Source organism: Hippocampus bargibanti, linkage group LG04 (assembly GCF_051943395.1).
Source record: "Hippocampus bargibanti isolate YZ-2025 linkage group LG04, ASM5194339v1, whole genome shotgun sequence".
In the NCBI taxonomy this organism is placed as follows: Eukaryota; Metazoa; Chordata; class Actinopteri; order Syngnathiformes; family Syngnathidae; genus Hippocampus; species Hippocampus bargibanti.
Genome location: NC_142737.1, coordinates 19,455,752 through 19,483,260, shown reverse-complemented (window position 1 = coordinate 19,483,260; position 27,509 = coordinate 19,455,752). Strand labels below are relative to the sequence as shown.

The window sequence follows — 27,509 nt, the reverse complement described above, 5'->3', positions numbered from 1 at the left end:
AACATATCAACCAAGACAAATTAGGATGTTTTCTGCCTGATAGAAAACAACAGAAGGTCAGAGGGCTGCATGAATCACCTGGCATCGGTTTGGTAGGAGGGTGAGATATATTTATTCTTATTACCTGCACCTTCTTATTGAAGTCAAGCCCCAATAGGAAAATCTTGCAGTATCACCTGTGCCTCACAATGAATGCATCTATCTATCTCTCTCCCTCTCCTTCTCCCTCTCTCTCTATTTTTCTCCTTCTCTCTCTCTATTTTAATCCTTCTCTCTCTTCTCTCTCTCTCTCTCTCTCTCTCTCTCTCTCTCTCTCTCTCTCTCTCTCTCTCTCTCTCTCTCTCTCTCTCTCTCTCTCTCTCTCTCTCTCTCTCTCTCTCTCTCCCTCAAACAAGACAATAAATACAAGAGAAATGTTATGAGAACAATCAAGGTACACAAACCTTTGTGTACCAATGAGTGACAGGCAGAACCCTTTTAGGTCACAATTGGTTTCAGCTAAAATCCACCACAGGAACACTTAACAGCTGGGGAACAATTCAGTGGGGCGTAGAAAGAGAGTTACACTTCATATGGGGCACACTGGCTTATCGAGAAGATTGAATGCCTTATTGAGAAAATATAATGCACCTTATTATGCTTCATGTGAACCTTAAATGTCTCATATCATTGAAGACCATCACATTGGCTTTTGAGATGAAGTACATATGTATTTCATGTCTCTGATCTGAATGCTTAATACCAACCAAAGTACCTCAATTAATCAATGAAAGTGAGTCTACAAAAGCTACTCTTTTGATCTCTGGGATAATTCTGCGGCATATCTGCTCTACTAGTCACAGAAAAGCCGCCGGGATGCAGATGTACAAAGACAACCCTGATAAGATAATTATGCTTCTATGAACGCAAGCGATTAGCACACATAATGGTTACATCTGCTTTGCTGTATTCTTCAACAGCGGGTCTGCAGTAGTTTATCTTAATTATTGTGGTGCTGATACCCACTAATCCCCCAATTACTGAATAAGGTCGTGAGCAGCATCGGCGGTCGCTCATTACACAGGTGAGAGTCACGATTACATTTGGAAGCAAAGACTGTAGTACATTATATTAGTGTGTCATATAACTCGGGAATGTCATTGAGAGTCCACATGTTGATCTTAAGACAAATGTAAATGTCCCTATGAATAATTGGAGTGCTTTTCATTGAAGAATGGTTTTTGCTTACTCTTGGTATTTCGATTGGTAACTAATTATAATTGCTACTCCACTTTGACTTCACTCGAAGTCCAATACGTCCGTACAATAACATTATGACACATCCTCAACGTGTTTCTTGTAAAACTGTTTGAATCAATATGAGACAAAAGCTACTTATCGGTATTATCCGTAACAGGTATACTACTTTATTTGTCAATTTTGTCACAAGCATAGATGCTCATTGATTCATTCATTTTCCAAACAGCTTTATCTTCACTCGGGTCGCGGGTGGTGCTGGAGTCTAACCCAGCTGTCTTTGGGCACTGGGCGAGCGGCAGTTTGAACCAGGAGTCTGGCAATCGCAGGGCACACAGAGACAAACAATCACTCGCGCTCACAACCGCTTGGGATAATTTGGAGTGTTCAATTAGCCTCCAATGCATGTTTTTGGAATGTGGGAGAAAACCAACGGAGTCCCGGAGACAACATGCAAACTCCACAAAGGGAGGCCAGCGCTGCAATTGAACCTGGTACCTCTCCACTATGAAGTCGATGTGCTAACCACTCGAATATCTGGCTTCTTCATCGATACACAGCTTTTGAAAAAAAGCGAAACTGATTAAATTAGAAATATTATTTTGGGGGAAAAATACTGTACAGTGTTCAGAGTTCCAAAATGGAGGACAGACAGAAAAATGTAATGCAATACTACATATGTTATTGATATTTGTTTAATTGATCAAACACAATTATTATGCTTAAAGCCAATGCAATTTTACAATTGTAACACATTTACGCCATGATGTAAAGTCTCATAAATTCTCTCAAGGCAGTTTTAAATGCCCTTTTAAACACCCTTTCTTAAGGCATTGATTGGTTTCAAATTTTAGAGACCGTTTTCCACAGCTTGAAATAGAAGTATGACAACGCAGCAGCTCTCCTTCCAACACGGCAAGGGTAGCGAGCAGTCCAAAATATTTGTTTAAACGTTAAAAAAGCTTTGTTAAATTTGTTGAAACCTCCATTTGCCATGCGTCTTTCTAACATAGTGAAGTAAAACACAAATTAACTGCATCTTTCAGCCATTGTTCCAGTTTCCTCATGTATTTCCAACTTTTTATCAATCTGACCGTGACTATTGCAGCTTTGCCCAGTCAAAATAAAATTGAGTCATTTCAACATGTTGCTCTCAGAGATATCCAGTAGACTGACAACATAAAGAAATGAAATGACAATAGGCACATTTGTACAGTCAATGTCTTCTCAAGCTATATAATCTTAACAATATGAAATGTTTATATGGACTCTCATCACAAACTGCATTACATAATTTACATTTTAATGAATGATTGTTTCTGCACACTCTGTAACCCCCACTCTCCACCAGTCGTGTGTGTGTGTTTCAAAAATACCACGTTTAAATACATCATTCATATCTATAAATAATATGAAAGATTTGATAAAATACTGCTGCTTCACACCAAGGTCAGGAGTCAAAATAGATAGTCAGAAGAATAGTGCACTGCTGACTGAATAATAGAACTGCTAAACTGTGATTAAAAAAAAGATTTTGACAGTTGACAGCAGATATAAAAAGCCAGGTTTGGTGACATACTATAAAGAAACAATACCATGATAAATCATTCCAACACTCTTTACCCCATTAATGTGATCTACAACATGTGTTTTTTTTCCTGTTTTTTCCTTTTTTTGCAGTGAAGCCTCTGCAGCCATGCAGTCTTTCAAAAGCATTTTTAAAAAGAATACAGGCAGGTAGGATGTCATCGATACAAGCCAGGTGTGTCAGGGTCAGGACGAGATGTTTCTGTGCCTTTGGCTTCCTGCTCGACCCCTCTGCTTGTCATATTTAAAAGTAACGATCAAGAAGATGAGGAGAGTGACGCCTTGAATTCCGGCCAGGAGAAAAAAGTAATAGTGCAGTGAGCAGTCATTGATGTTTCCTAGACAAAGAAAACAAGCCAGTCTTTATTCTTCACATTTGCAGCAAGTTCAGGGAGGTGATGCTTTTTCAGAGTGGCTAACTGATAAAATGACACATCTAAATGAACACATTTTTAAAAACATTAAATCATGGCAAACCCCAGCCCTGTTGGTCCTGACAATGCTCGGGCATGTCATGGTTGTCAAGTTACCCGTTTGACAACCATTTGGGTGTGTATTTTTTTTTTTTTACTGCATATCGATAAAAAGACAAATCTCAAGTAACCCTTCCTCCTGGGCCTTCCCATGAATGAAAAAAAAAATGTTAATGTATGTCCTCAAATGGCATTAGGCATACATCAGATTGGAAGTGGCTCAGACAGATACCTTAACTGGAGATTATTCAAGAACAAACATTTAGTTTGTGTACTGTGCTTAAGGCACAGCTTCTCCTGGTAATTCAGTACACGTGGCATATTGCTGACAATGAAAATGTAAAAGCCCCTCGAGTCGATGTTCTGTCTGCCTCAGAAATCTCCGATTAGCTTCCCCAAGTAAAGCTGTCACTGCAAATAAACTTGGGAGGCCGAAACTGAAGGTTGATGGTGTTTACATCTGAGTGCAACTTCTACCTATTTGCTATCATAATGCTGAAGCATCGAAAGAGATATTGAAAATGACCTTGTAGTTATTGAAATAAAAAGATTTAAGTTTGCCAACAACTGCTGTCTGGAGTTATTTCTACGTATGGGGAAAATTATTTTTGTATGCTCAATAGCTATCAGGAAAAAAAAACACGCCTCATGAAGTTACCTCCTTAACTCATTCACTGATGTGTAAAAATGTGTCCACTACAGTGCCAGGGATTTTGTCATTGTCACTGAAATTCCAGGACCCACAGAATATTGAGTTTTAGGACTACACATAAACATTCACTGTGCGGTAAGAAACCTGAGACTCTTCTTTCATCAGAAAAAAATGAGTTAATTCCTAAAGGACAACCGACATCACTTTTTTGTTTCCTAACTGACATCAGAAAAATGTTTTATAGCATCTAAATAAAATACCCAAAACACACAGTATGATATTTTTAGTCAAAACACCAATAAAAATGACTTAAAGTGTGCTGAAACTGCAAAAAATTGAAACCGGAAGTGGCCAGTTTCAGAAGGTCCGGCCCCCTGGTTCGTGGTGTCACGCCACGACATCTTGCCTTGCTCGAGAATCAAAACAATGGCTTCAGATTCGGAGAACATGCTTTCTTGTTACTCATCCAGTTATGAATATGATTCAAATAGTTCTGAAGAGGAAAGCATCCATGTTTGCAATCGATTAAAGAATGTATTCCGTGTCATTTTGAGGTGGGGAAATGTAGCAGCAAAAAGAGGCAGAAGATGACGACAAAGCTCCGTGGAAACCGGCTGATTTGTTTCCTTAGAATTTTTGTCAGCGAATATCAAATAGATGCTCGGTGCAACACACAACGATTCACCATCACGTTATTTATGTGTTTTCCTCCTAATTTTGCCATCAACACGGATCAACATGAAGTTTTCAGACCAAACAAAGTACCGCAAAATGCATTGACGTGATGAAAGGACTGCTGCAATGTGTCCTTTCTCGGTCAAGGGCATTCCTTCAGTGATGCAATGTGAGGACTCGTCACCAAGGCAAAAACAAGACTTCCGGAATATTCAGCGCGAGTCTTAAAACGTAAAATATAGCTATATGCGGTGGAATCTTTGTAAAATACGCTCAGTAGAAGTCATTTGAAGCCATTTTACAAATTATGGACACAACTTGTCCGGAGGCGTCAGTTGTCCTCTAAATTATATGAATCTGGAGTTATATGAGCTAGAAATTAGGGCGGCTGTCTAAAATACAATACAATACATACAATGTATGTATTGCAACCAATATGTATGTCATACATATTGGTTTTTGTAGGGCTTTAAAAACAGCTGAAGCTGGAACAAAGCGCTGACATGGAAAAAAAGGGAAACGCTGCCCCCTTGTGGAAAAAAAAACATTGCCAGAGGCCATGGCCAGCGCTTTTTTGGCACCCAAACAAGAAAAAAACAAAACCCGAACAAATTCAAGTTTTAGGGCTCTACGTTATATTTTTATTTTCTGAATAAATTTGTGAATGGCAGAAAATGAGTTAAAAATGTCTCAGCTTTTGTTCTTCTCCTTAGAATCAGGATACAAAAAATAGACTTTCATCTTCTTGACAGTTTAATAATTGGTTATTTACTGGTACCAAATTTGTGTTGTTCAATTGAGTTGAAAGCAGGAGGAAAATATGTAACTCCCGAGAATCGACAAAGATGGCACTCCTGGAAATCATAACAATTTTCCTCTCAGTTGATGACTGCGTCTGACTATTTCACAAACCCCACTTCGCCATCATAATGTAGGTCTCCACAATAACTTGTCATTCTCACAATTGAGAATTGTTGTTGTTGTTGTATTTTGTTCACTCCAGTTCGCCAGGGCAGACATCGAAGTCCATCTTAAGGATTGGGTAAACTTTTTAGAACATGTTGGTTACAAGGCACTTGGATGGATATTTTTTTGCCTTTTGATGTGTCTTATTTGGGAGTGCATAGTTTACTTTTACTTGCAGTTTGTGGTGGTCATGGACAGAGCCTATGCCATGTTTTGGCTAATCAAGCGTAGTTAGCGTAGTCAATTTTTCCATTGTGTATGTATGGATACAATGATGTGAGATGCCCTTCAACAAGAGTTTTTATAATCACCAAGGTGTTGCTCTTCTTCTATTGGGTTGTACAGAAAGTAGAAAAAGTAAACACATGGTTTAGATACCAGATGGATAAGCTTTTGTTAGATTAGCACTACTGGGCGCATGTGATTAAATGGGTGATTTGAGCCAGGCCGTTATCTAGCTGTGACTTTCCCCTTGCTTTCACGTGGCTTCGCTTCTCTATGAAACACTTGACAGGCATAGTAATTTATTTCAGTTTCACATTGTCACACGGGCTAGAAGGAGCCACCCCCGTGTGGGTGGGCGGCCAAGCCGGCATAAGAGGAGAATTTTCAGACAGATTAGACCTTCTGATGCATGAGGGTAGAATATGGCTCCATTTCTATCTCTTGATCTTTCTGGCATGCACTCTATAAAGAACACATGCACGTGTGTGCATGGGACTGGGAATATTAAATCAAGTATGAAATCCAGCTGTTAAACCCAGATAAACACTTTATCGATGCTTTTGTCTTTCTTTAAAGTATCTTAATCTATGTAAAATGGATATATTTAAAAAAATGTGAATTTGCGTCTTGGCACTTGGGTCAATAAAATCTGTATACTATTATATACTGTATACTATTGCACTTTACTTGCTAACTGTTTACTGTAGCTTGCTGTCCCATTTTCTATTATACTGCAGCCGTGGAGTCGCAAGTATTTCTGGAATCACAAGCGCCCCTTGTCATGAGGCGGGAGAACTGTGTGCATCACCTACGCACAGAGTTTTGATAAAAATAAAACAAAATAAACACTGTAGTACAGTGTTTATAATGTACAGTGACTGTACATTATATACACCAGCTAAACTGTTTCAACGCTTTAATAGCGATATGCAGAAGGACAGCAATGCGGTCTCACTGCAGAGCAAGCCAGCACAGTTAGCATAGTGAGTGCGCAATCCATGTTGAGGCTCAGCCGACTGCTGCCTCACCGCTCGTCTCTACTTAGTATTTGAACGGTAAATGTGAAAATTCAGCGATTTTGAAAAAAATACAAAAACGGTGAAGTTAAATGGACAATAACTTTAAAGTACAAATCACTCAATACATATAACTGTTTAAGTTATTTTTTTCATTTGATATTTCCATGACAGGTTTCCATGATGACAGGTGAGGCACTGCCTCACCTGCCTCCCCTGACTGCACGTCACTGATGACTACAATAGGCATGGAAATGTTTTGGGTAAAGACAAGCAAATTGATCAAGCTATTTGCCAACAAGCCCAATATACCACCATTTGTACGCGCATGTTTTATCATGCATCAGACATTCGGACAAAATATTAATTTCCCCACATCAGAGGCATGATGTCCTAAAATATTCTGTCATTACACAAACCCCTTCATTTTCTTACGTGATTTAACAGCCTGTTGTATCCTGCTGATCAAAGTATAGGATTAACTCGCATGAGATCTCCAAGCTTTGCATGATCATCTGATCTCAGTGGAGCGTCACAACTTCACAATGTGCTTGCACAAGGTTATTTCGTCACTCTCACTGTTGTGTGCCCACCTTTGTTGACAATTAGACATTCAGTAGAAGAAAGAAACAGAGATGACAGGATGCAACATGCACATCGGGTGCTTCTGTCAGTGTGTCTTCAACACAAAAGAGTGTGAGCCATCTGATCGTAAAAGTGAATGACAATGACGTTGCACCACAATGTTCAGAAAAGACAAAAGGGAGAGAGAAAAATGTGTTGCTCCCCATATTTATTCTGTCATAATCTTAATCTGGCCAAATGTTTAGATTGTGACAGGTGGACCTAAATACCAAAACTATGCATCAAGAATTCATAAACACCAAAATAATCTGGTTGATAGATGAGAGATGGAGGGAGATAGGAGTCCATTTAAAAACATGTCATAATGAGGTACTCTTAATTGACCTACACAAATACATATTTCAAAGGTTTAACAGACTGAAGTAATGAAGAGCTATTTCCATCCATCCATCCATTTTCCATACCGCTTATTCCTCATTAGTATCGCGGGGGGTGCTGGAGCCTATCCCAGTTGCCTTCGGGCACGAGGCAGGGGACACCCTGAATTGGTTGCCAGCCAATAGCAGGGCACACAAAGACGTATAACAGTCACTCTCACACCTCGGGACAATTTCGTGTGTTCAATCTGCCTGCCATTGCATATTTTTGGAATGTGGGAGGAAACCGGAGGACCCAGAGAAAGCCCACGCGGGGCCAGTGAGAACATGCAAACTCCACACAGGGAGGCCGGAGCGGGATGCAAACCGGCGACCTCTGCACTGTGAAGCCAGTGTGCTAACCACTCGACTACTGGGCCGCCCTGAAGAGCTATTTTATAATGCTAAATGCTAAAACCAAATCAGGTCTTGCTGAGTCTTGTTTTCGGCTTTTCCCTTCATTCCTGAAATGTAACAATTTTCCACACTATGAAGTACACATAAAAAAAGCATTCCATGTTCTGAAAAATTGACAGTGCTCCTAATATTCCGATGCACTTTATATATGGCTCAATTTTGTAATTTTGTGCATGTGGTATTTTAAATGTACTTTAACTATTTCCTCCCTAGCAGGCATTTTGCATTTCTTCCCTCACAGCCTACAGAGCCTGCAGCCTAGCTTTGCTAGCCTGATTGGCTTCAGCAGGAAATTCATAACTAACGCGTGTTCAAATAAACTGTTATAACTTCTTTATTTGTTGTTCAATCTTTATGAAACTTTCAGTACACTTTCATAACATATAATAGAATAAAATAACGTTTTTTTGTGAAATTGATTGAAGTTTTAGAAAATTATTGCAATGTTAATGAAGATTTTTTTCCCAAAACCTGCAAATTACAACAAAATGCATTCACAAGTCACATATGCATGGAATAAACCTAGAATGCATTTAAAATAATTCAGTATGTTTTTATTTGTGGTATGGTTTAAAACAGGGGTGTCAAAGTCGTTTTTTTGCCGCGGGCCACATTGTAGATATGGTTTCCTCCTGAGGGCCATTATGAATTTGGGGAAGCCATTAAAATGTTTAATCCCCGCCACATATTACATACAGAACGCTGAATAAAATAATTAATAACTAGTTTTCAAATCTAAAGTCAAGAAAATGACTTATTGTGGTTTACATCCGAAAATATGACATTTTGGTTCGGATTTTAGCAAGTATGATGGAATTTCACAAGTTTGATTTGTCTTCGCGGGCTGAAAAAAATTATGTGGCGGGCCTGATTTGGCCCCCGGGCCTGACTTTGACACCTGTGGTTTAAAACATGGAATCCATAGGTTCACCTTGCATTGCTCACAACCTGTTCTTGGCTCGCGACAAATTTTCTTCTTTGCACACTCTTTACATGTTCTCTTTTTATCCAATTCTACTGGCCAATGAAGGAGGGCAACAGGGTCATTCTCCTTCATGCATTCTCTTTTTCTTTTCCTTTTGTAATTGCCAAACAACTGATGAGCTAAGTTTGTCCTGAATTCTAACTGAGTCCTTTTTCGGAGGAGACCTGTTCTGTTTTTCACTTGATGGTTTCATCCGTATAAATCCATTGCAAATACAAATATCCACTATAAACCAGAACAGGTATTTCCACCATTTGAGTGAATTCCTGGAGATAGCGTATGAAGCACGTAGTTGATCAGCCCGAAAGTATTTGAATTGTGATAGAAGTTTATCAATGCAACAGTCCCGACTGTGTCAGATGCCAAAATGTCTTCATCAACATGGTCATCTATTTAATTCTCATAAGGATCTGGAAAGATATATAGTACATGGGTATTTTAGAAAAAAACATATGGACCTCCGTTTCAATAATCATATTGAGAATGCAAAGCTATGAGGTACTGCTATTAGTGGAAAACGCACCATTCACTTACAATTATTCGCATCGGGTACCAAGTCAGGATCAATTATATCAACATTAGCGTTAACGTTAGAATGTTCAGAATTCGGGACACTCCTTATTTGTAATATTTCTCGGTAAATAAACAAGTTAACGTTAGTTTAAAACAGATTATTTTCTTACAGACAGTGGTGTTTCGGCGTATACTTCCGCCTACTCTGACGAAGGCGGAAGTATACGCCGAAACATCTCAGGTATTTGAACACCTACAATAAAATTTTAAAAATCAAGTAGACAGGATGAACTTAATACAACTAAGTTAGCGTTAGTTTATGCATTTCAGTATCAAGGTAAACCTCTTCTGAATAGCTCATAAAATAGTTACAACATATACTTACATGGTATTTCATCCATGACGAAAAATAGAAGGCGCTTTGAAGATGCACATTGTGTTGCGCATGTGTTGCGCATGAAGGAGATGATGTCACTGACGCTCTTAAAGGCAACGCTGCATATAATCTGTTTTAAAGGGACATGTAACTTGTGCCGCATCAGTTTCAATCGGCACTTGATCTGCTACCTTTCATTGTCTTGATCTAGAAGCACAATTGTCCGTAAAGGGTTAACATCTATTCACGGCCCGCCTGTAGTCGGCATCCGGCATTACTTGCTATCGCTTCAGCCCGACTGGAGGCGTGACTCGGGATACACGGAAGTAAAAACACAACGACTGTAGTCGTTTGCCGGGAGGAGTGAGTTAAAGCGCTTTCGATGAAAAGGTTTATTCAGCCATCATCTGTACTTCTTTGAAATCTGAAGTCTGTACTTTCAAAGAAGTACAGATGACGGCTGAAGAAACCTTTTCATCGATGGACCACTCCTGTACGACTGAGAGCTTACACAGATTTGAAGCGCTTTATTACAGCTGCAGTGATTGTGCAGACTAAAAGATAAATTAAGCTTTGTTGAATATGTATTGTATTTTATTACCTTCATTGTAGTGGATGTATCACAGCAACTATTGCAGCTTCTATTCTATGCCTCTTACAATGCGGTGAAATCTGAAAACAGTTTTAAAATAGGCCATTCACTGACATGTACTCACAAGTGCCTTATATTGCAGAAAATATGGTATGTGTGTAATGGGAGATTTTTTTCCCCAAGTTTTGATTGACCGATATGCAGGTGGTCTGAGTGTGCACCAAGTAAATAGGGTTACCGACATACAGTATATGGTGATATAGAATAAAATATTATCAATACAAGCAAACACAAGTCCACTTTTAGGAAGATCACCTTCAACAAATCTTCTAACAAGATCTTAGATGGTGAACAGATGCCTGAAGAATGGAGACGAAGTGTACTCGTGCCCATTTTTAAGAGCAAGGGCGATGTGCAGAGTTGTACTAACTACAGAGGAATAAAGTTGATGAGCCATACAATGAAACTATGGGAAAGAGTAGTTGAAGCTAGCCTAAGAGCAGAAGTGAACATTTGTGAGGAGCAGTATGGCTTCATGCCAAAAAAAAGAGTATGATGGATGCAGTGTTTGCTTTAAGAATGCTGATAGAGAAGTGTAGAGAAGGTCAGAAGGAATTGCATTGTGTCTTTGAGAAAGTGTATGACAAGGTGCCCAGAGAAGAGCTGTGGTATTGCATGAGGAAGTCTGGAGTGACAGAAAAGTATGTCAGAGCAGTGCAAGACATGTATCATGACTGTAAGACAGTTGTAATGTGTGCTGTCGGTGTGACGGAGGGATTCAAGGTGGAGATGGGACTCCACCAGGGGTCAGCTATGAGCCCTTCTTATTTGCTATGGTGATGGACAGGCTGACAGACGATGTTAGACAAGAATCTCCTTGGACCATGATGTTTGCAGATGACATTGTGATCTGTAGCGAGAACGGGGAACAGGTGGCGGAGAAACTGGAGATGTGGAGATATGCCCTGGAAAGGAGAGGAATGAAGATCAGTTGCAGCAAGATGGAATATATGTGTGTGAATGAGAGAGATCCAAGTGCAAGAGTGATGCTGCAGGGAGAAGAGATAAATAAGGTGGAGGATTGTAAGTACTTGGGGTCCACTGTCCAGAGCAATGGAGAGTGTGGAAAAGAGGTAAAGAGGCGTGTCTCCAGGCAGGCTGGAGCGGCTGGAGAAAAATGTGAGGTGTGATGTGTGATAGACGGGTTTCAGCTAGGATGAAAGGAAAAGTGTAAAGAAACAGTGGTGAGACCAGCCATGATTTTTGGACTGGAGACAGTGCCACTGAAGAAAAGACAGGAATCAGAGCTGGAGGTAGCAGAGCTGACAATGTTGAGGTTTTCTTTGGGAGTGACCAGGTTGGATAGGATCAGGAATGAGTACATTAGCCCGAAAAAATACAGAGGGTTGTGTCAGGAAGGGCATCCGACGTAAAAGCTTGGCCAAAACTAACATGCGGAGCAAACCTCTAAAGACGGAGGACACTCATTTGCTGCGGCGACCCTGTCAAGGGAAAAGCCGAAAGGAAAAGAAGAGAGGGACAACTCATATCAGAGGCTTTGGAGACAAAGTCAGAGAGGCCAGACTGAGTCGGTTTGGACATGTCCAGAGGAGACTATATCGAGAGAAGGATGCTGAGCCTTGAACTGCCAGGTAGGAGACCGAGAGGAAGACCGAAGAGGAGGTTTATGGATGTTGTCAAAGAGGACATGAAGGTAGCTGGTGTGAGAGAAGAGGATGCACAAAACCGGGTTAGATGGAGGACATTGATTCGCTGTGGCGACCCCTGAAGGGAAAAGCCGAAAGGAAAAGAAGAATACCTTCCCAAGCTCAATCAGCAGTACTGATTGAGTCATAAAAATTGGTTTGTCTTTACTTAATTAGCATTAAAATATACTTTCAAGATTAGCCTCATCAATGTTTAAACCTTGCAACGCTCACCTTTTCTTTGTGTCAAAATGTGTATGTGTAACCGGCCTCAGGCCTAGGGGATACCTGGGTCGGTCCAAAGCGCTTCACAGACAGGTAGCACTGTGAACGACGAGGAAAGACGACACGAGACAACCGTGTTAATCAGCTTCACACAACGGCATTTATGACCACTTACTCATCAAAACATCAATTTCAATATCAGAATACATTCATGTGTAGATCTATCCATTCAACATCTATACATTGTATATATCCTCCACATTCGCACATGCTTATGCACGTCTGCCCGCTCGTGTGTGTTGTACTGGGAACTACAATTGACATCCAAAAATCCAAATTCATCAAAGCCACAAAATATTCGTCAAAGCCACAAAACAAGGTTTCATATCTAGCATCGCCCAATAAGTCCCCAAGTACTTTAACATCTTGAGAATGTCTAACACTTATTATTTTGAATACCTGTGAACGACGAGGAAACACGACACGAGACAACCGTGTTAATCAGCTTCACACAACGGCATTTATGACAACTGCGCATGCGTGAGCTGAGCCTACGTCGCCTTCCTCTGTTCCACTCACAGGCGTGTAGCGCCCTCTCCTGACTTGGTAGTCTAATCGACTAACATACAATAACAGAGGTCGTTTCTAACCCCCTACATATGGAACAACTGTACATTTACACATTTAGAATCAAGTTAGCAAAATCCACAAACCTAAACTGCCTGCAACATCACTGTTTACTTCTGTGTATCCTGGGACTGTAAAGTGACCTTGAGAGTTTTGAAAGGCGCTTGAAAAGGAAATGTATTATTATTATTATAAACACACCTGCCAACAACATCAAGCAAGATTGAAAGACACTTTGAGACAGAAACTTTTCCAGGATGAGCTGGTGGAGACAGAGTGACAGCGTCAAGCTGTGTGATGCTGGACTAGCAGTTCCATCTCCATGTTAATGCTCAGGGGAGAGCTTCACTAAAGTTGAGCAGTGAGATGTAATCAGACTCCCGGCCTGTGATTAATGTTTCTCATCTATCTTCAGGCCAGCGTGGCTCAGTAAAACTCAGAACAGTTCACCCAGAAAGCTGTTTACCGAACACCATTATGCCTGCAGCCATGGACGAACACCATTATGCCTGCAGCCGTGGAAATGAGCTGAATCTTTTCCACCTTGAGTGCAAAGAGGACTCAAGACGGTAACATCTAACAAGCTGTGAAAAACAGCCACAAAACCCAACGTGCAATTCTTGACTGTACTTTATACCTAAGCTTTGTGTCATCAGTTTTAAATCTGTTCATTTTTATTTACTTGTTTTTTTCATTTGTGGCCAGAAGGGTGTTTTGTTCCATTTATTTAACTCACCATTGAAATTATGTCTTTGAAAAACAAAAGGCGTCTCTCAGGCAATCTGGCTCTCATTAAAGTGTCCATTAAATGAAGCTAAGGTGAGAAACCGATGGATTTATGACGCGTGTAATGCACTTTACAGAGCTAACATAATCAAAATCACACTTATTCCTGAGGCACACTATATAAGACACGATTCGGGTGTGGGTATGTTGTTTAATCTTTACCACATGCCCATAGAAATGTTATCTCAGTTGGTAACCTTCTGTTGGTAGGAACTTGTCAATATGGTTGCATGTCAATCATGGAAACAACAGGGCTGCACTCCATAATTAATTTACAAACCCCTTTAAGTGGATTTGAAATCACCACAATCTATGAACACTTAAAGCCTGTCCCGGAAAAATACTTTTCAGCAGCTTAGATCGAAATCTCAAAATCCACACTTGCACGCAAGATATGCAATGTCAATAGCAGTTTCCAGTGTGTGGCAAGCTTGGTCAGGTGTAGTGGCGTGTGGACAACACAGAGGCAATCATCTGTGATGATGATGAAGATCCACATAAACTACCCAATCACACTGTGTGACCCTACCAGGTTCCTGTCCTTTCGAAGAGTTTCCATCAAGCAAAACACAGATTCTTTGTCAACATTGGGTTGGCTGTTATGACTAAATTAGTCTCGGTTTAAAGAAGCAAGAATATTTGACCAAGGGTTTCCATTGATTTTCATGATTGTGGTTTCAATTTATAAATGTCTAGATTACCCATTATCGAAAAAATATTCCAAAACACTAGAAACATTTGCATGAACCGTGTTATAATGCAGTTATGTGTCATCCTGAAATGTAACATTTTCTTACCAAAATCTCTGTGGGATGACATCCAGCCAATCTCCTTGAGGGACACGATGGCCAACAAACCTGAGCCCACAAAGGAGCCTATCCCAGAGAAAAAGAAGAAGAGCCCCATGATGGCACTCTGCATAGACTTGGGCGCGGCCGAGTAAGCAAACTCCAGTCCTGCACAACAGAGAACACCTTTATTCATAAATATATGTTATGGGATGGCAGAGCCAGTAATATAAAAGGGACACCAGAAACAGGTTGGGTCTAAAAAAATAATGACTTTATTGAAGCTAGTCAATGCAAAGAACCAACCGGCCTAAGGTCTTTCCAGGCAGAGTTGAGAGAGTGAATGAGTGAGTCTGGAGCAACCACTTATGTAGGCTGACTTTATTGAAGCTAGTCAATGCAAAGAACCAACCGGCCTAAGGTCTTTCCAGGCAGAGTTGAGAGAGTGAATGAGTGAGTCTGGAGCAACCACTTATGTAGGCTGCCAAGGACCCAGGTGTGTCTCTCTGCAATTAGCAGGATCTTCCAAAGTGGGGGAGGGGAGAACAGGAATTAACGAACTACCCGCACCCCACATCAATGCCCTCTATGGGAGGAAGGAGCTTGTAACAGCCCCACCCATATTTTGTTAGTGGCTTGGCTGCTGCCTTTATTGGCTGAATGAATAAGTGCAATAGTAGGTAGCTACGGCATGTGAGAAGTACAAAAAAAGAATAGTTGGTAATCGTTAATCTGGGGGGAATAATTCTTCATAAATATGTCTTTGAGCAATTGTTGCAAAATAGACTGCGCAATTTGGTCGCAACATAGGCAGCGCATTTTGAAACTTTACATTTGTGGTTTTTGACAGGTAGATTTAAACATTTACTGCCAATCTAGAATTTATTCAGGGTTTGTTTTTTTCTTGTGTAGCGTTTCAAGCTTCAGTCAGAACTCTGGCAATGTTTTCCCTCTCACGAGGGGGCAAATTTACCTTTTGTACAGCCGCCCCCATTTTGAATGCAAATAACTCTACAACCAAGTAAACTCGAAATAAACTTTCTTTTCTGATTAAAGAAAAGAAGAGTTTCTTACACTGCATTGAATGTTTATGTAGTCCTAAAACTCAATATTCTGTGGGTCCTGCCATTTGAGTGAAAACAAAAACCCTGGCACTGGAGTGGACATATTTGCACATCGTCTGGCAGTAAATGAGTGCAGGGGCATAAGGGGTAATTGCCTTTAGTCTGACTGCATTTGCTCGTGGGGTCGGGAACCCCTGGTGTATGTGTGTGTGTGTGTGTGTATATATATATATATATATATATATATATATATATATATATATATATATATATATATATATATATATATATATATATATATATATATATATATATAAAATCCTCATCTCACCCACCATGGGTGGTGTCTGATCCCCATTTATTTCAGCTCGGGTCCTCTACCAGAGGCCAGGAAGCTTGAGGGTTCTGCGCAGTATCCGTGCTGTTCCCAGCACTGCACTTTTCTGGACCGAGATATCCGATGTTATTCCCGGGATCTGTTGCAACCACTCGTCGAGTTTGGGGGTCACTGCCCCGAGTGCTCCGACCACCACCACAGGCACGACTGTCACCTTTACCTTCCAGGCTCTCTCCAGCTCCTCTCTGAGCCCTTGGTATTTCTCATGTTGCTTCTTTCTGATGTTTCCATCACTCGGGACCGCTACATCCACGACAACGGCTTTCCTTTCCCCTTTATCTATGACCACGATATCTGGTTGGTTGACCATTACCATCTTGTCGGTCTGTATCTGGAAGTCCCACAGGATCTTTGCACGGTCATTCTCCACCACCTTGGGAGGTGTTTCCCATTTTGACCTTGGGGTTTCCAGTCCAGACTCCGCACAGATGTTTCGGTAGACTATGCCAGCCACCTGGTTATGGCGCTCCATGTAGGCTTTCCCTCCCAGCATCTTACACCCTGCAGTTATGTGTTGGATTGTCTCAGGTGCCTCTTTGCACAACCTACACCTTGGGTCTTGTCTGGTGTGGTATATCCCTGCCTCTATGGCTCTGGTGTTCAGGGTCTGCTCTTGGGCAGCCAGGATGAGTGCCTCTGTGCTGTCCTTTAGGCCAGCCCTCTCTAGCCACTGATAGGACTTCTTGAGATCAGCCACTTCTGCTATGGTTCGGTGGTACATCCCGTGTAGGGGCTTTTCCTCCCATGATTGTCCCTCTTCCAGCACCTCATCCTCTGTTCCCCATTGTCACAGACATTCTCTGAGTACATCATCCGTTGGAGCCTTCTCTTTGATGTATTCATGGAGCTTGGATGTTTCATCCTGGACAGTGGCTCTCACACTCACTAGTCCCTGGCCTCCTTCCTTACGGCTTGTGTACAGTCTCAGGGTGCTGGACTTGGGATGGAACCCTCCGTGCATGGTGAGGAGTTTTCGGGTCTTAACATCCGTGGCCACCTTATTATTCCTGCAGGGTATCTGATCACTGGCAGGGCATAGCTGTTTATTGCCCGGGTCTTGTTCTTGCCATTGAGCTGGCTTCTGAGGACTTGCCTCACCCGCTGGAGGTATTTGGTCGTAGCCGCTTTCCTTGTTGCTAGTTCGAGGTTGCCATTGGCCTGTGGTATACCGAGGTACTTGTTGCTGTTTTCAATGTCTGCTATTGTTCCTTCAGGGAGTGAGACCCCTTCAGTGTGAACTACCTTGCCCCTCTTAGTCACCATCCGGCTACATTTCTCCAGCCCGAATGACATTCCTATATCACTGCTGTAGATCCTGGTTGTGTGGATCAGGGAGTCTATGTCCCTTTCGCTCTTAGCATACAGCTTTATGTCATCCATGTAGAGGAGGTGACTGATCGTAGCTCCATTTCTGAGGCGGTATCCATAGCCTGTCTTGGCGATTATCTGGCTGCAGAACAGCAGTGGGGAGAGTGCATCACCTTAGTATATGCCACATTTGATGGACACTTGCGTTAGTGGCTTGCCATTGGCTTCAAGTGTGGTTTTACATATCCTCATCGAGTTTGCAACGAAGGCTCTCAGGGTCCTGTTGACCTTAATAATAATAATAATAATACATTTAATTTACAAGCGCCTTTCTGAACACTCAAGGACACTTTACAACAAAGACAACACACAAAACAGTAAAATCATGCATAAAGCAATAAATAATAAAACAGCATAATAAATTAGACCATGTAAGCAAGTTTAAAGAGGTGGGTTTTCAGGTGAGATTTGAAAGTAGGAAGGGAGTCAATGTTGCGGATGTTGGGTGGAAGTGAGTTCCAGAGTTTAGGAGCGGAGCGGCTGAAAGCTCTGCACCCCATCGTTGTGAGACGGGCAGAGGGCGTGTCGAGGTGCAGGGAGGAAGAGGATCTGAGGGCCCGAGTAGGAACAGAGATTTGAATTAGGTCAGACAGATAGGGGGGGGCAAGGTTATGGATGGCTTTAAATGTAAACAGAAGTATCTTGAATTCAATACGGAGTTTAACAGGGAGCCAGTGGAGCTGTTGGAGGACAGGAGTGATGTGGTGAAATGAGGGGTTTTTTGTAATGATCCGGGCTGAGGAATTTTGGACTATTTGGAGTTTATGGAGACATTTTTGATTGACCCCGAAAAGAAGTGAATTACAATAATCGATACGGGAGGTGACGAGACTGTGGACGAGGATAGCAGTGGTGTGAGGGGTGAGAGAGGGACGGAGACGATTGATATTGCGAAGGTGAAAATATGCAGACCGGGCTATGTTATTTATGTGGGAGTGAAAAGATAGTGTGCTATCAAGGATGACACCCAGGCTCTTAACCTGAAGGGCGGGGGACACGGTAGAATTGTCAATGGTGAGAGAGAAACTGTTTGCTTTGTGAAGGGTGGATTTTGTACCGACAAGGAGAAGTTCAGTTTTTTCGCTGTTTAGTTTGAGAAAGTTATGAGAAAACCAGGATTTGATTTCTGAGAGGCAAAGTGTAAGGAATGCAGGTGGAAGAGAGGCGTCAGGTTTACTGGAGAGGTAGAGCTGGGTGTCATCCACGAAGCAGTGAAAATAAATTCCAAATTTGCGGAAGATATCACCAAGGGGAAGAAGGTATATAATAAAGAGAAGGGGCCCCAGGACAGAACCTTGGGGCACACCAGAAGACACAGGGGAGGACCGTGAAGTGAATGAGGTAATTTGGATAAACTGTGAGCGGCCAGTGAGGTAGGAGTGAAACCAACTGAGTGGGGTGTGTGTCACGCCTAGAGTGGAGAGTCGGTTGAGCAGGATGGGGTGAGAAATGGTGTCAAAGGCCGCAGATAGATCAAGAAGGATGAGAATAGAGAGGGAGCCGGTATCTGCTGCTATGAGAAGGTCGTTCGTGATTTTTATGAGGGCTGATTCAGTGCTGTGGCGGGGACGGAAACCAGACTGGAATTGTTCGTAGAGGTTATTGTGAGTGAGGTGAGAGTGGAGTTGACAGGCGACAACTCCAGGGAGTTATACAACTCCAAGCATTCAGTGATCCATGTGTGTGGCATCGAGTCATATGCTTTCTTGTAATCAATCCAGGCTGTGCACAGGTTGGTATGTCGGGACCTGCAGTCTTGAGCGACTGTTCTGTCAACCAGCAGCTGATGTTTGGCACCTCTAGTATCTCTAACAATGCCTTTCTGTGCTTTGCTCATGTATTGATCCATGTGTCCACTTATCTTAGCCGCAATGATGCCTGACATGAGCTTCCATGTTGTGGAGAGACAGGTTATTGGCCGATAGTTGGAAGGAACTGCACCCTTTGAGGAATCCTTCATGATCAGGATTGTTCGCCCTTCGGTTAGCCATCCTGGGTGAGTCGCATCCATCAGCAACTGGTTCATTTGTGCTGCTAGGCGCTCGTGGAGAGCTGTGAGTTTCTTTAGCCAGTAGGTGTGGACCATATCCGGGCCTGGTGCCGTCCAGTTTTTCATACCTGAGCCTCTTCCTTGTATATCTGTCGCTGTGATGCTAACTGGGTTCTGTTCAGGGAGGTTTCTGTGCTCCTCTTTCAGAGTCACCAGCCATTGTGCACTGCTGTTATGTGAGACCTCCTTCTCCCATATGCCTTTCCAGTATCTTTCAGTTTCCAGCCTTGGAGGGTCTGCTCTGCTGTTAGAACCCTGCCACTGAGCGTACACTTTTGCAGGTTGTGTTGCGAACAGCCTGTTTATTTTTCTGGCCTCATTCTCTTTCGTGTCCCTCTTTAGGCGACTGGACAAGGCCTGGAGCCTTTGTTTGGCAGTTTCGAGTGCTTCAGGTATGGTTATCTGCATGTACCTTTTGGGTATTGGCCTTTTATTCACACCTCTCTGGGTCTCCGTCAATTGACTCACATCTTTCGGAGCTGCCTTGATCTTGGCCTCCAACCGTCTTTTCCATGGTGGGTAATGAATCTTGTGGCTCTCATGGTTGCTCTTGTAGCCAAGCATCTCTAGGATCACTGATGCTGAGGTGTATATCAGCTCATTGGTTTCCGTGATCGTTCCGGTCGGGATCGTTCTCAGTGCTGCATTCACAGTTTCCATGAGACTTTCAGGTGGCACTTCACATAGCCGTTGTAATCGGTTGTAATCGTAAATATATATATATATCCTGGTCTCACCCACCATGGGTGGTGTCTGTCCCCCATTTCAGCTCGGGTCCTCTACCAGAGGCCAGGCTTGAGGGTTCTGCGCAGTATCCGTGCTGTTCCCAGCACTGCGCTTTTCTGGACCGAGATATCCGATGTTGTTCCCGGGATCTGTTGCAACCACTCGTCCAGTTTGGAGGTCACTGCCCCGAGTGCTCCGACCACCACAGGCACGACTGTCACCTTTACCTTCCAGGCTCTCTCCAGCTCCTCTCTGAGCCCTTGGTATTTCTCGATTTTCTCATGTTCCTTCTTTCTGATGTTTCCATCACTCAGGACCGCTACATCCACGACAACGGCTTTCCTTTTCCCTTTATCTATGACCACGATATCTGGTTGGTTGGCCATTACCACCTTGTCAGTCTGTATCTGGAAGTCCCACAGGATCTCTGCTCTGTCATTCTCCACCACCTTGGGAGGTGTTTCCCATTTTGACCGTGGGATTTCCAGTCCATACTCCGCACAGATGTTTCGGTAGACTATGCCAGCCACCTGGTTATGGCGCTCCATGTAGGCTTTCCCTGCTAGCATCTTACACACTGCAGTTATGTGTTGGATTGTCTCAGGTGCCTCTTTGCACAACCTACACCTTGGGTCTTGTCTGGTGTGGTATATCCCTGCCTCGATGGCTCTGGTGTTCAGGGCCTGCTCTTGGGCAGCCAGGATGAGTGCCTCTGTGCTGTCCTCGACGAGACGAAATATCTCATCTCATCTCATCTCATCTCATTTTCCGTACCGCTTATTCCTCATTAGGGTCGCGGGGGTTGCTGGAGCCTATCTCAGCTGTCTTCGGGCACGAGGCGGGGGACACCCTGAATTGGTTGCCAGCCAATCGCAGGGCACACAAAGACATACAACAGTCACTCTCACACTCACACCTAGGGACAATTTGGAGTGTTCAGTCTGCCTGCCATGCATGTTTTTGGAGTGTGGGAGGAAACCGGAGGACCCGGAGAAAACCCACGCGGGTCCGGGGAGAACATGCAAACTCCACACAGGGAAAACCGACCTCTGCACTGTGAAGCCGGTGTGCTAACCACTCGGCTACCGGGCCGCCCCTATATATATATATATATATATATATATATATATATATATATCAGTGGCCTTCAGTGAAGTCCTGCTTAGTCCGACTTGAACAAATATCCCTCGTAATACCATAATTTATGACACAACGGCTGGAGATATCATTTACAAAAGCACACGCACGCAGTACTGGGAGTGGCATCACCTTAATCGTCTACAACACAGGTTATTTTCCGGAGCAAACATCAATAAATCTGCATCAGCAATTAGAACTTGTCACTATACGTGATACTGCAAACACTTAAAGATAAAAGGAAATTTAAAATCATTTGTCCACAAAGTTTTATGAAGTCCACCAATAATATGCAATCTTTAACAAGATTTTACGCTAAATTACAAAATGTCAGTTTAATATAAGAAAAACAACAAGACGTTCACAAAACGAACTATTTGTTGAAAATAAAAGTAAACAAATCTTTTTCATTTGTTCTTGAGTATAGGCTTACCTACATGCGACAGCGAGTTGTCCTCTCCTTCAGCCATTGTGGGTTAAAAAAGCGAGTAGATATACTTGGTTTTTCTGCTAAAGTTTCCGGGTTTCCGGGCTGAGGGCTGAGGTAAAGTGAGTATCCAATCACAGGACGCGTACGTCATGTTCAACGCGAGGCCCTCTAGCTGGCCTTACTGTGCCAACTCGTGATCTGATTGGCTATCGCAACTGTATATCAACTACATGTGCCTGTTCATGTACAGCGCACAGACACCCTTACTGTTGATTCTGAAGGCGTCGGTCAGATTTCATACAGCCTGGCGACACAAACTAGCTGAATTCTGATTGGATTAAAAACTCTGACCTAGTTTTGTGTTTTTTTTTTCTTTTCATTATTTGTTTTACTTTTCTTTCTTATATGGCATAGTGAACAGGACATTGCATCAGCGGAATTGTAAGAAATGTAAAACGTCTTACTGAGATGGTCATGTGATCTATGTTTTGTTTTGATGTCTTGACAAGATGATGCTCAATGTGACCATGTTCTCCCTTTTCTAACTGTTTAAAAAAATGTCAATTAAAAAAAAAACTCTGACCTAAAACTACAACACTGAAAGGAGCATAACCAAATGGATATGATATAACATCAAGAAAACAGTATGTAGAATAAATATATATATATTTAGAAAAAATACTTTTTTAATGAAATTGACTTTTATTATAATTATGATGTCTGATCATGTTAGGCCAGCAGAGAAGGCCTTGCTGGCCCTGATGGCCCACCACTGATGTATATATGTATGTATATATATATATATATATATATATATATATATATATATATATATATATATATATATATATATATATATATATATATATATATATATATATGGCTCTTTTGATGATTTCATATGGCTCACTGATGAAACTAAATACATATTCTCGTTTTTTTCACCGTTCATTTCCTGTCGGGGCTGCAGTTGGCGGAAAGCGCAATTTTGATTAGATGACACTGACCTAGGTTGGCCGAAAGCGCCTTTTTGATTGGATGATACTGGCCGTCATGTTGAAACAGGTAAACACCCCTTTAAAAGACAACCGACGTCTCCGGGCAAGTTGTGTCCATAATTTGTAAAATGGCTTCAAATGACTTCTACTGAGCGTATTTTACAAAGATTCCACCGCATATAGCTATATTTTACATTTTAAGACTCGCGCTGAATATTCAGGAAGTCTTGTTTTTGAGTTGGTGACGAGTCCTCATGTTACGTCATGAAAGGACACCCCCCCCTGACCGACAAAAAGACACATTGTAGCAGTCCTTCATCACGTCAATGTATTTTGCTGTACTGTTTGTTTGAAAATCTTGATGTTGCACCCAAAAGCCGCCAGAAGAGGGCGTCCAAGCTCCATGGAAGGAATTTATCAGCCTGTGGAAACGGGCTGATTCATTCCTCACGGGAGCTGGTCGCCATTTTTGGGTGGGACATTCCCCCCTGCCCGTTTGCCTCAAAATGACACGGAAAAAAATCTTTAATCGATTGCAAACTTGTATGCTTTCCTCTTCAGAACTATTTGAATCATATTCATCACTGGATGTGTAACAAGAAAGCATATTCTTCGAATCTGGTGTCAGTTTTTCAGTTTTTAATTTTTCTGATGTCAGTTAAGAAACAAAAAAGTGACGTCGGTTGTCCTTATTTAGTTGAAAAGTATATTTTATGGAAACCTGGGAACGTATTATTCTCATTTCGGTTGTCCTTTAAATGAGCCCAATGAGTGCACTTCAGCTTGAATGCACCGGAGCATTCGCCTTTGAGGAGAGAAAATGTTCTGATTCTAATTTGCAATGAAACAATTCCTTGATGAAACAGTCGAATGTCAGTGACATTTTAACAATCCCCATCCCATGTTAACGTTAGCATCAATATACTTCTGTGAGAAGTATATTGCAGATAGCAAGTGTGGAAGCTTATGAGCCGTGTGCAGGCTAGCTAGCAGTAACTTCGCCTAGAGACACGATCGTTCGTTGGATAGGAATACCATTCATTTTAACGGTGAGTACTATCACAAAGTTATTTTAAAAAATACAATCTGACATTTTCTTGAAAAGTGGCCGCGCGCACACACTTTTATGGCTCTCTTAGTCAAAAAGGTTCCCGACCCCTGTGCTACACTATGCCATAGTCTGGAAGACAACCACATTTTACGTTTCTGGAAGACAAATCACACTGTTTGCAGAGACAGATGGAAAGCATAAGGGGTTGGGGGAGTCTTATTTTCCACCACCAGACCTTCCTGCCTGCAAGCTGACATTGATAATTTCATGGCACCTCATGTGATTTTTCAAATAAGGCCCAATAGCTACATCTGTCTGGAGAGATTACAGAGCGGTGTCTGAATATGTTTGCTTTTTAAAACCAAAAGGGCAGCTCCCTCACAAATACATACCTATATTAGGAGTATAAAAACATTGGTATTAGAGCAATGCGAACCTTAAAGGACAACCGACATCACTTTTTTGTTTCCCAACTGACATCAGAAAAACGTTTTATAGCATCTAAAATACCCAAACACGCAGGCTGATATGTTTCGTGAAATGCAAAACACCAATAAAAATGAATTAAAGTGTCCAAAATCTGCAAAAAATTGAGCTGCGAATTGGGCATTTTCAGAAAGTCCCGCCCCCAGATCATGATGTCACGCCAAGACGTCTTGCCTTGCTCGAGAATCAAAACAATGGCTTCAGATTCAGAGAATATGCTTTCTTGTTACACATCCAGTTATGAATATGATTCAAATAGTTCTGAATAGGAAAGTATCAATGTTTGCAATTGATTAAAGAAGGTCTTCTGGCTCATTTTGAGCGATCAAGACTGATGTGGGGCGGCCCGGTAGTCGAGTGGTTAGCACACCGGCTTCACAGTGCAGAGGTCGCCGGTTCGCGTCCCGGTCCGGCCTCCCTGTGTGGAGTTTGCATGTTCTCCCCGGACCCGCGTGGGTTTTCTCCGGGTCCTCCGGTTTCCTCCCACACTCAAAAAACATGCATGGCAGGCAGATTGACCACTCCAAATTGTCCCTAGGTGTGAGTGTGAGAGTGACTGTTGTATGTCTTTGTGTGCCCTGCGATTGGCTGGCAACCAATTCAGGGTGTCCCCCACCTCGTGCCCGAAGACAGCTGAGATAGGCTCCAGCAACCCCCGCGACCCTAATGTGGAATAAGCGGTACGAAAAATGAGATGAGATGAGATGAGAAGACTGATGTGTAGTGTCACAGAAAATGCAGAAGATGGCGGCAGAGCTCCTTTGGAAATAGTTTTTTTTTTCCATCTTGGAATTTTTGTCAACGAATATCAAAGAGTTGTCTCGGTGTAACATACAACAATTCACCATTGCATTATTTATGTGTTTACTTTCTAATTTCGCCATCAACACGGATCAACACAAAGTTTTCAGACCAAACAAAGTACCGCAAAATGCATTGAGGTGATGCAAGGTATGTCCTTTCTCAGTCAGGGGCGTTCCTTCAGTGACGTAGGGTGAGGACTCGTCACCAACTCAAAAACAAGACTTCCGGAATATTCAGCGCGAGTCTTAAAACGTAAAATATAGCTATATACGGTAGAATCTTTGTAAAATACACTCAGTAGAAGTAATTTGAAGCGATTTTACAAATTATGGACACAACTTGTCCGGAGACGTCGGTTGTCCTTTAAATAACCTTCTCGTTCAATGGCATATTTGTATTCTCGGATGACCTTTTGTTTACAACTCACTATTTTACACACTTTGCAGAAGACTACAACGCCCACATATTTACATTGAAGGTCAGATTTTGCAACAGAAATCTCAGATATACATGATGTATACATTGCCGCTGTGAATGAACTATCTGAACTATGAATGAACTATGATTAATTTAACGCTAGGAGTCTAGGAATAAAAGCTGAACAAATGTGGGCTTTGAAATGTGTCGAACATTTTTTTCTAAGGGAGAAAATTAATGGGATTTTATTGCAAACAAAATGTCAAGGAGCCCTCCAATAACAAATAATGAGCATGGTGCACATGAATGTTGCTTGTTGTCTTTTAAGACAGGGGACTGTTTATATGTGTTAGGGCAGTGGCTTTTGACAGATTTATTGAAACAAAACCGGACTAAAGGAAATTATTTATTTTCATTTAATGTACTTGATGTCACAAATCTGCCAGACTATTCTTCATGAAGTTAAAGTTAACAAATGGAGGGAGCAACGGAGACAGTGATTATTTTTTAATTGATTTTCACAAACTACAGTATACGTAGGTATGTCTGCATTTTAAAATCCCATAATGCTAAAACATGTTTTTGTACATTCTGGATTAAAAAGGCATTTACTCACACTGTCAAAACAAATCAGGATTCATTGGCTCAGTGTGATCATGGAAACAGAGGTTGAATGCTCATGTTGTATATATTTCATATACAGTGATACCTCAGTTTACGAACGCTTTATCTTCCGAACCTTTTGCCTTGCGAACATTAAATTTGCGACAACATAATCTTGGCATCCGAATTAGTTTTCGGGAAACACACGGAGCGCCACAATGGCAAGTTTTCGGCGGAAGAACACCAAACTACACGGTAGAACAGCGCCACAGTGGCTGGCAGCCTAGTTTTCCACACTCACTTTCTTTTAGTGCACTCAGTGCAGACATGGTTTGTTATCGAGTGGAGTACTTTTGCTTTTTTGGGACCGAAAAAGACCCCACCACAGGCTAGTGTTAAACCGAAGAGGACAAAAGAAAATTAAGGTCGAGCGGAAGGATATCATCGAAAAACACGATCGAGGTGTGCGATTGTGTGACTTAGCATTCCAGCATGCTAAATCGACCATTGCTACGTGTGGCTAAGGGTGTTTCTGTGTTGTCTAAGCAACGGTCTCAGGCAATCGAAGAAGTTGAAAAACTTCTGTTGATTTGGATTAACAAAAAGCAGCTAGCAGGGGACAATGTGTGAGGGTATTATTGCCGAGAAAGCACGGCATCTTCAGTCAGATATCATCCAGAGGCAATTACATCAACGACCATCACAAAGGTAAATAAAACGACTTTATTATACAGTAAAGTTTATTTCTTTAAGTACAATACAACAGCACATTTGTTAAACATAAAACAAGGTATATTTTGTGTTGTTGTAAGGCTTATTTACTCGAAAATTATGTTATATGGGGACCTGGAAACTGACTATTCTCATTTTTAATGATTTCTTATGGGAAATGCATGTTTGGTAGACAAAAATTTGACCTTACACACACTTTATGGGAACCAATTAAGTTCGTAAGATGAGGTATCACTGTAAATTGTATTTATTTTATGGCTCATAATTTATTTTAGGCCAATCCATTTGAGGCAACTGTGGACCAAATGGAATGTTTGTCACAAAAAGAAAACAAGCTTACAGAATGCCTGTTGAGATTGTTAAACTATCAAAAAAAACGACCATGGCGTTCATAGTGCAA

The 27,509-nt window shown here is 41.8% G+C and overlaps 1 protein-coding gene across 2 annotated transcripts in view; it reads right to left on the bottom strand.

The window, feature by feature from the left end:
- Window positions 1–1,915: 1,915 nt before the first annotated feature.
- The window catches only part of slc15a4 (solute carrier family 15 member 4), a 42,830-nt gene continuing 17,236 nt past the window's right edge, over window positions 1,916–27,509 (bottom strand). For both annotated transcript variants that reach the window (XM_088994594.1, XM_088994595.1), the window contains 2 exons: window positions 14,856–15,014; window positions 1,916–3,161 (listed from right to left, as the gene is read on the bottom strand). In XM_088994594.1, coding sequence (XP_088850720.1) covers window positions 3,010–3,161; window positions 14,856–15,014 — 311 coding nt within the window. In that variant the 3' untranslated portion in view covers window positions 1,916–3,009. The remainder of the gene's footprint in view (window positions 3,162–14,855; window positions 15,015–27,509) is intronic.